Source organism: Sander lucioperca, chromosome 5 (genome assembly GCF_008315115.2).
Source record: "Sander lucioperca isolate FBNREF2018 chromosome 5, SLUC_FBN_1.2, whole genome shotgun sequence".
Taxonomy (NCBI): domain Eukaryota; kingdom Metazoa; phylum Chordata; class Actinopteri; order Perciformes; family Percidae; genus Sander; species Sander lucioperca.
In genome coordinates this window covers 26,956,228-26,966,227 of record NC_050177.1, presented here as the reverse complement: position 1 = coordinate 26,966,227, position 10,000 = coordinate 26,956,228, and the positions used below count along the sequence as shown (strand labels likewise).

The 10,000-nt window shown below is 42.4% G+C and overlaps 1 protein-coding gene across 2 annotated transcripts in view; it reads right to left on the bottom strand.

Annotated features, from left to right (window-relative positions):
* Window positions 1-10,000, bottom strand: part of LOC116057888 (autophagy-related protein 16-2-like) — a 24,737-nt gene that overhangs the window by 7,449 nt on the left and 7,288 nt on the right. Inside the window, exons 7-13 of one of the 2 annotated variants that reach the window (XM_031310473.2) lie at window positions 7,841-7,909; window positions 6,274-6,327; window positions 6,098-6,203; window positions 5,335-5,440; window positions 4,540-4,610; window positions 3,271-3,342; window positions 2,658-2,778 (exon numbers count right to left, since the gene is read on the bottom strand). In XM_031310473.2, coding sequence (XP_031166333.1) covers window positions 2,658-2,778; window positions 3,271-3,342; window positions 4,540-4,610; window positions 5,335-5,440; window positions 6,098-6,203; window positions 6,274-6,327; window positions 7,841-7,909 — 599 coding nt within the window. The remainder of the gene's footprint in view (window positions 1-2,657; window positions 2,779-3,270; window positions 3,343-4,539; window positions 4,611-5,334; window positions 5,441-6,097; window positions 6,204-6,273; window positions 6,328-7,840; window positions 7,910-10,000) is intronic. The other variant, XM_031310474.2, reaches the window with a different exon arrangement.

The following is a 10,000-nucleotide window of genomic DNA, read 5'->3' as shown; positions in this document are numbered from 1 at the left end:
CCTGTAGTTCTTTACCTGTAGTTCTTTACCTGTAGTTCTTTACCTGTAGTTCTACTGTTCTTTACCTGTAGTTCTATACCTGTAGTTCTATACCTGTAGTTCTTTACCTGGAGTTCTTTACCTGGAGTTCTATACCTGGAGTTCTATACCTGGAGTTCTATACCTGGAGTTCTATACCTGTAGTTCTTTACCTGTAGTTCTATACCTGTAGTTCTTTACCTGGAGTTCTTTACCTGTAGTTCTATACCTGTAGTTCTATACCTGTAGTTCTTTACCTGTAGTTCTATACCTGTAGTTCTATACCTGTAGTTCTATACCTGTAGTTCTATACCTGTAGTTCTATACCTGTAGTTCTATACCTGTAGTTCTATACCTGTAGTTCTATACCTGGAGTTCTATACCTGGAGTTCTATACCTGGAGTTCTATACCTGGAGTTCTTTACCTGGAGTTCTATACCTGGAGTTCTATACCTGGAGTTCTATACCTGTAGTTCTATACCTGGAGTTCTATACCTGGAGTTCTATACCTGGAGTTCTATACCTGGAGTTCTATACCTGTAGTTCTATACCTGGAGTTCTATACCTGGAGTTCTTTACCTGGAGTTCTATACCTGGAGTTCTATACCTGGAGTTCTATACCTGGAGTTCTTTACCTGGAGTTCTATACCTGGAGTTCTTTACCTGGAGTTCTATACCTGGAGTTCTTTACCTGTAGTTCTATACCTGTAGTTCTATACCTGGAGTTCTATACCTGTAGTTCTTTACCTGGAGTTCTATACCTGTAGTTCTATACCTGTAGTTCTTTACCTGTAGTTCTATACCTGGAGTTCTTTACCTGGAGTTCTATACCTGGAGTTCTTTACCTGGAGTTCTATACCTGGAGTTCTTTACCTGGAGTTCTATACCTGGAGTTCTTTACCTGTAGTTCTATACCTGTAGTTCCTTACCTGTAGTTCTTTACCTGTAGTTCTATACCTGGAGTTCTATACCTGGAGTTCTATACCTGTAGTTCTATACCTGTAGTTCTATACCTGTAGTTCTATACCTGTAGTTCTTTACCTGTAGTTCTATACCTGTAGTTCTATACCTGGAGTTCTATACCTGTAGTTCTATACCTGGAGTTCTTTACCTGGAGTTCTATACCTGGAGTTCTATACCTGGAGTTCTATACCTGGAGTTCTATACCTGGAGTTCTATACCTGTAGTTCTATACCTGTAGTTCCTTACCTGTAGTTCTATACCTGGAGTTCTATACCTGGAGTTCTATACCTGGAGTTCTATACCTGTAGTTCTATACCTGTAGTTCTATACCTGGAGTTCTTTACCTGGAGTTCTATACCTGGAGTTCTATACCTGGAGTTCTATACCTGGAGTTCTTTACCTGTAGTTCTATACCTGGAGTTCTTTACCTGGAGTTCTATACCTGGAGTTCTTTACCTGTAGTTCTATACCTGTAGTTCTATACCTGGAGTTCTATACCTGGAGTTCTTTACCTGGAGTTCTATACCTGTAGTTCTATACCTGTAGTTCTTTACCTGTAGTTCTATACCTGGAGTTCTTTACCTGGAGTTCTATACCTGGAGTTCTTTACCTGTAGTTCTATACCTGGAGTTCTTTACCTGGAGTTCTATACCTGTAGTTCTTTACCTGTAGTTCTATACCTGTAGTTCCTTACCTGTAGTTCTTTACCTGTAGTTCTATACCTGGAGTTCTATACCTGTAGTTCTATACCTGGAGTTCTATACCTGGAGTTCTATACCTGTAGTTCTATACCTGTAGTTCTTTACCTGTAGTTCTATACCTGTAGTTCTATACCTGGAGTTCTATACCTGGAGTTCTATACCTGGAGTTCTTTACCTGTAGTTCTATACCTGGAGTTCTATACCTGGAGTTCTTTACCTGTAGTTCTATACCTGGAGTTCTATACCTGGAGTTCTACACCTGTAGTTCTATATCTGGAGTTCTCTGCTGAGCCAACAGTGCAGCCTGCTGGCTCAGCAGAGAACTACAGGTATAGAACTACAGGTAAAGAACTACAGGTAAAGAACTACAGGTAGCCATTGTTTGCTTTCATTTTAAGAATTTTACATTCCTTATTTTGTTATAATGTTAAATACCATTTACCATTTTGTTTACCATATCTCATTAGATGTGACATGCTTCACATATGAAGACATGTATATATATCAGTGAACATTTATTTTGTGATAATTCACTCAAAAAAAAAAACCTCTCTGATTTTATTTGGTTTGAAAAATCACCACTGAATCCAGCCTTCTGATTGGATCAGGATAATCCTGTTATCTTGGACCAAGTAGATCCCAAAGCGATCAGATGTAAGATCAGATCACATGGTCTGATCTTAGTTCAGGATCCCTCTTTTGATTTAGAAAAACCCATTTCCAAGATCTGATCTGATCTGTGATCCGAAACCTCGCTGGATTACTTTAGAAAAACTGGGACCAGGGTATCAGGGATTGATTGGTCAGGGTATCAGGGTATCACGGGTTGATTGGTCAGGGTATCAGGGGTTGATTGGTCAGGGTATCAGGGGTTGGTTGGTCAGGGTATCAGGGTATCAGGGGTTGGTTGGTCAGGGTATCAGGGTATCAGGGATTGGTTGGTCAGGGTATCAGGGATTGGTTGGTCAGACTTACAGGCGGCGGCCCGCTGCAGGTCCCAGAGGCGGACGGTGCCGTCAGCGCTGCCCGTCACCACCTGGTGAACACTGCTGAACCTCGCCGCTGTTACCTTCCTGCTGTGACCTGTCAGAGTCAGCTGAGAGACAGACAGGCAGAGAGGGAGAGAGACAGGCAGAGAGGGAGACAGACAGACAGACAGGCAGAGACGGAGAGAGACAGACAGACAGACAGGCAGAGAGGGAGAGAGACAGGCAGACAGACAGAGAGGGAGAGAGACAGGCAGAGAGGGAGACAGACAGACAGGCAGAGAGGGAGAGAGACAGACAAGCAGAACATTATTATAATGTATGTGTTCTGTATAATACCAGTTAAGACATCTCCACCGCTACAGTTTGGTTTAAACATCTTCTGCTACGTTTACGTCTGGCGTCCACGCCACTACGGCGTCCACGCCACTGCTGCGCGTGTGTGTGTGTGTCTCTGTGTGTGTGTGTGTGTGTGTGTGTGTGTGTGTGTCTCTGTGTGTGTGTGTGTGTGTGTGTGTGTGTGTCTCTGTGTGTGTGTGTGTGTGTGTGTGTGTGTGTGTGTGTGTGTCATGACTTCCTGTCTGGAAGGTTGCCGTGGTTACCTTGGGGGCGGGGTCATCTAGCCGCCACAACAAGGCCGACTTATCGTAGGAGGCGGCGAGGATCCTGAAGCCCTGAAACACGAGAGAGTAATCAGATTACTTCTTCCACACAGGGGGAGTAAAGTAATCAACAACAACAAAAACCTTGAAGAAGCAACCACAAAAAGTATTTGGGGCACCCGGTTTGCTCAGCTGGTAGAGCGCGCGCCCATATATAGAGGCTTAGTCCTTGACACAGCGGCCACAGGTTGGACTCCGACCTGCGGCCCGTTGCTGCATGTCATTCTCTCTCTCTCTCCCCTTTCATATCTTCGTCTGTCCTGTCAGTAAAGGCCTAAAATACCCAAAAAATCTTTAAAAAACATAAAAAGTACTTTCACAGTGTGGTATTTGTACTTTTACTGCAGTAATCTGAATACTTCCTCCACCGCTGCTCATAAAAAAACACAAAAAAATATGATAAAACGTCGGAAAAAGCTGCAAAAATGTTATTTCTTTCAGTGTGGTGTAGTAGTACTTCTACTGTAACAGAGTACATTAACAGTGTGGTGTATTAGTACTTCTACTGTAACAGAGTATATTAACAGTGAGGTGTAGTAGTACTTCTACTGTAACAGAGTACATTAACAGTGTGGTGTATTAGTACTTCTACTGTAACAGAGTATATTAACAGTGAGGTGTAGTAGTACTTCTACTGTAACAGTATATTAACAGTGTGGTGTAGTAGTACTTCTACTGTAACAGTATATTAACAGTGTGGTGTATTAGTACTTCTACTGTAACAGTATATTAACAGTGTGGTGTATCAGTACTTCTACTGTAACAGTATATTAACAGTGTGGTGTATTAGTACTTCTACTGTAACAGAGTACATTAACAGTGTGGTGTAGTAGTACTTCTACTGTAACAGTATATTAACAGTGTGGTGTATTAGTACTTCTACTGTAACAGAGTATATTAACAGTGTGGTGTAGTAGTACTTCTACTGTAACAGTATATTAACAGTGTGGTGTATCAGTACTTCTACTGTAACAGTATATTAACAGTGTGGTGTATTAGTACTTCTACTGTAACAGAGTACATTAACAGTGTGGTGTAGTAGTACTTCTACTGTAACAGAGTATATTAACAGTGTGGTGTAGTAGTACTTCTACTGTAACAGAGTATATTAACAGTGTGGTGTATTAGTACTTCTACTGTAACAGAGTATAGTAACAGTGTGGTGTAGTAGTACTTCTACTGCAGTACTGTGAATACTTGCTGCCTCACCGAGGGGTCGAACTCGATGCAGGTGATCCCGCCGCTGCTGCCCTCCAGAGTCGCCCGGTGACTCAGCGAGCCTGGTGACATCACCAGTGAGATCATCAGTGACATCATCAGTGAGATCATCAGTGACATCACAAACACTCATTCCTTTGATTTATACTCAGAACAGAACTACAACATGTGATAACTTATATAAATAAACATACGAAAGTTTAAAATTACTGCTTTCAGTATTCTGATACAAAACTGTATCTGTGTGTATGTGTGTGTGTATCTGTGTGTGTGTGTGTGTGTGTGTGTGTGTGTGTGTGTGTGTGTGTCTGTGTGTGTCTTTATCTGTATGTGTTTATTAGGCCAGTTAATACTGTGATGGCGGTAAATAGACCATATATTGTGCAGCCCTGGTCTGAATCCTACGGTGGCCCTTAAGTGCAAAACATAACAGCCAATCATAAAACCCAACGCCATTAACTTCTACCAGAAAAGGTAGGGCCTATCTAGCAGAGGACGGACCCTCCTGATTGGACAGACGGACTGTCTGTCTTAACAGGAAGGAGAGGTGAAAAACACGGAAAAGCGCCTACTTTTAACAGAGAGACAGTCCATCTGTCCAATCAGAAGGGTCCGTCCTCTGCTAGATAGGCCCTACCTTTTCTGGTAGAAGCTGTTGCTCCAGCTGTTACTCCAGCTGTTGCTCCAGCTGTTGCTCCAGCTGTTGCTCCAGCTGTTACTCCAGCTGTTACTCCAGCTGTTGCTCCAGCTGTTGCTCCAGCTGTTACTCCAGATGTTTCCTGTTACCTGCTCGGACGGCCCACAGCTTGACGAGTCGGTCGGTTCCTCCGGTGGCCAGCAGGTCAGAGCTGGAGCTGAACCGCACCGCATTGATGCCTTGCTCATGGGCCTCCTAGCAGACAGACAGACAGGCAGACAGACAGACAGAGAGAGAGAGAGACAGACAGAGAGACAGACAGACAGGCAGAGAGAGAGACAGACAGGCAGGCAGAGAGAGAGAGAGAGAGACAGACAGACAGGCAGAGAGAGAGACAGACAGACAGACAGACAGACAGGCAGACAGACAGGCAGACAGAGAGAGAGACAGACTGATTTAGCTTTTGATAAGTGTTGAAAAGAGAGACCAAAAAGTGTCTGTGTGTGTGTGTGTGTACGTTTGTTTTACTATATTCGTGGGGTCCAAAAAACGGGAGTCCAGTATACTTGTGGGGTCCTGACAGCTTTGTGGGGCCAAAATGCTGGACCCCACAAGGTTAAAGGTCTGTTTGAGGGTTAAGACTTGGTTTTAGGATTAGGGTTAGAATTAGGTTATGGTTAGGGTGAGGGTAAGGGTTAAGGTTAGGCATTTAGTGGTGATGGTTAAGGTTAGGGTAAGGGGCTAGGGAATGCATTATGTCAATGACAGGTCCCCACAAAGATAGTGAAACGCACTGTGTGTGTGTGTGTGTGTGTGTATGTGTGTGTCTCTGTGTGTGTGTGTGTGTGTGTGTGTGTGTGTGTGTGTGTGTGTGTGTGTGTGTGTGTCTCTGTGTGTGTGTGTGTGTGTTACCAGGACTTGTAGTGCTCTGGCCGGGACTCTGGCTGAGAGGCAGATTCGTACGGGAAACATCAGATCCTCCTCCAGACTGCAGACCGAGTGGCCACGCCTCTTCCTGCTGACATCACAACCTCATTTACATATTTACATAAACAGAGAGAATCAAAGTGAAACGTAGAATAACTCACTCAAACAGCTCTCTGATGGAGGAGAGGATCCTGGGAGACGACGCTGACGCAGATCTGAGACACACACACACACACACACTCAACTTCACTTCATATGCTAACACTTAACTTACTGTTGATTTACACTATATGTCTAGATGAAAAAGGGGTTGGGATTTTAGAACCTCAAGTAGTAGCAGATGCTAACATGCTAACACACTGGCAAACACATGCTAACATCCTAACACAGCTAACATATGCTAAATATGCTAACATATGCTGGCAGAGGCTAACATTATAACATACATACATAATATATATATATATATATATATATATATATATATATATATATATAGTATACATAATACATGCTAACATATGATAATATGCTAACATGTGCTAACATGCTAACACATTTGCAAACACATGCTAACATCCTAACACAGCTAACATATGCTAAAATATGCTAACATCCTAACACAGCTAACATATGCTAACATATGATGACAGAGGCTAACCTTATAACACATGCTAATATGCTAACACGTCTGCAAACACTTCTCCTAACATGCTATCATATGCTAACATGCTAACATCTTAACACTGCTAACATGCTAAAAAATGCTAACATATGCTGACTTGCTAACATATGATAATATGCTAACATGCTAGCATGCTAACACTTGCTAAATCATGCTAACCCATGCTTATGCATGCTAATATGCTAAAACATCTGCAAACACATGCTAACACATACAAACACTTCTGCTAAGAAGCTATTATATGCTAACATGCTAAAATATGCTTACAGGCTAAAACATGCTAAAACACGCTAACATATGCTTACATGCTAACACACTTCACTTACATTTTTTAACTGATAAAGATGAAGAACAATGAAGGATAAATATTTGGATGAAATAGTCAGAAAAAGATAATCAAAATATTTAGGCATTTATTGAGTAGTCTGAAAAAAGCCTAAATATTTCAATACAAAACGTTTTAGTAAAGAAGTCAGAATATTTCGAGGAAAAGGTCAGAATATTTGGAAATACTTTAAGAGAAAAGTAGCGAGATTTCAAGAAAAATGTGAGAATATTGATATGACGTTTGATTGGTTGATGATTAAACTAATGAAAGCGTCCGAGAAAAAGTTAGAAAAACATCAGAAAGTAGAAAAGAAGTAAAAAAAAGCATCAAAAATGTCGAAAAAAGTCTGAAAAAAACAGAAAAACATTGAAAAAGTGACAAAAAAAGTTGTAAGATCTCAGAAATAAAAGACGAGAGATGTTGAATGAAGTTACAAAAACATCGGAAACAAGTTAAAAATGCGTAAAAAATGCCCAAACAAGTCTCTCAAAAACATCGGGGGGGAGAATGACAAAACAAAGACAGAAAAAATGTTGAAAAAAAAAAACGTGACAAAAGTTGTAAGATGTGAGAAATAAAAGACGAGAGATGTCGGAAAAAGCCTCAAAATCAAAAAGAACTGACAAACGGCGACAGAAGACCTCGATGGAAGCAGCAAAAACACAGAGAAAGTGACATTAAAGTGAGATGTGAGAAATAAAAGTGGAGGATGAACCTGAAGAGTCTGGTGTGGCCTCTGGCCGGCGTCTCGGCCGTCTCCGGGGACGATGGAGCGCTGCAACAACTGAAACACAAAGCGCCCTATTTTAACCATCTGAGCGCACGGCGTGAAGCGCCTGGCGCAGCTGCGTTTAGGGCGTGTACGAAATCCACTTTTGTTAGCGTGACGGCGGAAAAAAGGGTCCTGAGTCCAGCGCATGGTTTAAAAGAGTTGTACTTAGTGTCTTCATTAATGTGTGTAAACGGCATAGTGTGAGCGCGCTGGCCCTGACTTAGGGCTTGGACTTGGCCTTTATTTGGGACTTGTTGGCCTTGACTTGGTCTTTATTTGGGACTTGTTGGCCTTGACTTGGTCTTTATTTGGGACTTGTTGGTCTTGACTTATGGCTTAGACTTGGTCTTTATTTGGGACTTGTTGGCCTTGACTTAGGGCTTGGACTTGGTCTTTATTTGGGACTTGTTGGCCTTGACTTAGGGCTTGGACTTGGTCTTTATTTGGGACTTGTTGGCCTTGACTTAGGACTTGGTCTTTATTTGGGACTCGTTGGTCTTGACTTAGGGCTTAGACTTGGTCTTTATTTGGGACTTGTTGGCCTTGACTTAGGGCTTGGACTTGATCTTTATTTGGGACTTGTTGGCCTTGACTTAGGGCTTGGACTTGGTCTTTATTTGGGACTTCTTGGCCTTGACTTGGTCTTTATTTGGGACTTGTTGGTCTTGACTTAGGGCTTAGACTTGGTCTTTATTTGGGACTTCTTGGCCTTGACTTAGGGCTTGGACTTGGTCTTTATTTGGGACTTGTTGGCCTTGACTTAGGGCTTGGACTTGGTCTTTATTTGGGACTTGTTGGTCTTGACTTAGGGCTTAGACTTGGTCTTTATTTGGGACTTCTTGGCCTTGACTTAGGGCTTGGACTTGGTCTTTATTTGGGACTTGTTGGCCTTGACTTAGGGCTTGGACTTGGTCTTTATTTGGGACTTGTTGGCCTTGACTTAGGACTTGGTCTTTATTTGGGACTTGTTGGCCTTGACTTAGGACTTGGTCTTTATTTGGGACTTGTTGGCCTTGACTTGGTCTTTATTTGGGACTTGTTGGTCTTGACTTAGGGCTTAGACTTGGTCTTTATTTGGGACTTGTTGGCCTTGACTTGGTCTTTATTTGGGACTTGTTGGCCTTGACTTGGTCTTTATTTGGGACTTGTTGGCCTTGACTTAGGGCTTGGACTTGGTCTTTATTTGGGACTTGTTGGTCTTGACTTAGGGCTTAGACTTGGTCTTTATTTGGGACTTGTTGGCCTTGACTTAGGGCTTGGACTTGGTCTTTATTTGGGACTTGTTGGCCTTGACTTAGGGCTTGGACTTGGTCTTTATTTGGGACTTGTTGGCCTTGACTTAGGACTTGGTCTTTATTTGGGACTTGTTGGTCTTGACTTAGGGCTTAGACTTGGTCTTTATTTGGGACTTGTTGGCCTTGACTTAGGGCTTGTACTTGGTCTTTATTTGGGACTTGTTGGTCTTGACTTAGGGCTTGGACTTGGTCTTTATTTGGGACTTGTTGGCCTTGACTTAGGGCTTGGACTTGGTCTTTATTTGGGACTTGTTGGTCTTGACTTTGGGCTTAGACTTGGTCTTTATTTGGGACTTCTTGGCCTTAACTTGGTCTTTATTTGGGACTTGTTGGCCTTGACTTAGGACTTGGTCTTTATATGGGACTTGTTGGCCTTGACTTGGTCTTTATTTGGGACTTGTTGGCCTTGACTTAGGGCTTAGACTTGGTCTTTATTTGGGACTTGTTGGTCTTGACTTAGGGCTTGGACTTGGTCTTTATTTGGGACTTGTTGGCCTTGACTTAGGACTTGGACTTGGTCTTTATTTGGGACTTGTTGGCCTTGACTTGGTCTTTATTTGGGACTTGTTGGCCTTGACTTAGGGCTTGGACTTGGTCTTTATTTGGGACTTGTTGGTCTTGACTTTGGGCTTAGACTTGGTCTTTATTTGGGACTTCTTGGCCTTAACTTGGTCTTTATTTGGGACTTGTTGGCCTTGACTTAGGACTTGGTCTTTATTTGGGACTTGTTGGCCTTGACTTGGTCTTTATTTGGGACTTGTTGGCCTTGACTTAGGGCTTAGACTTGGTCTTTATTTGGGACTTGTTG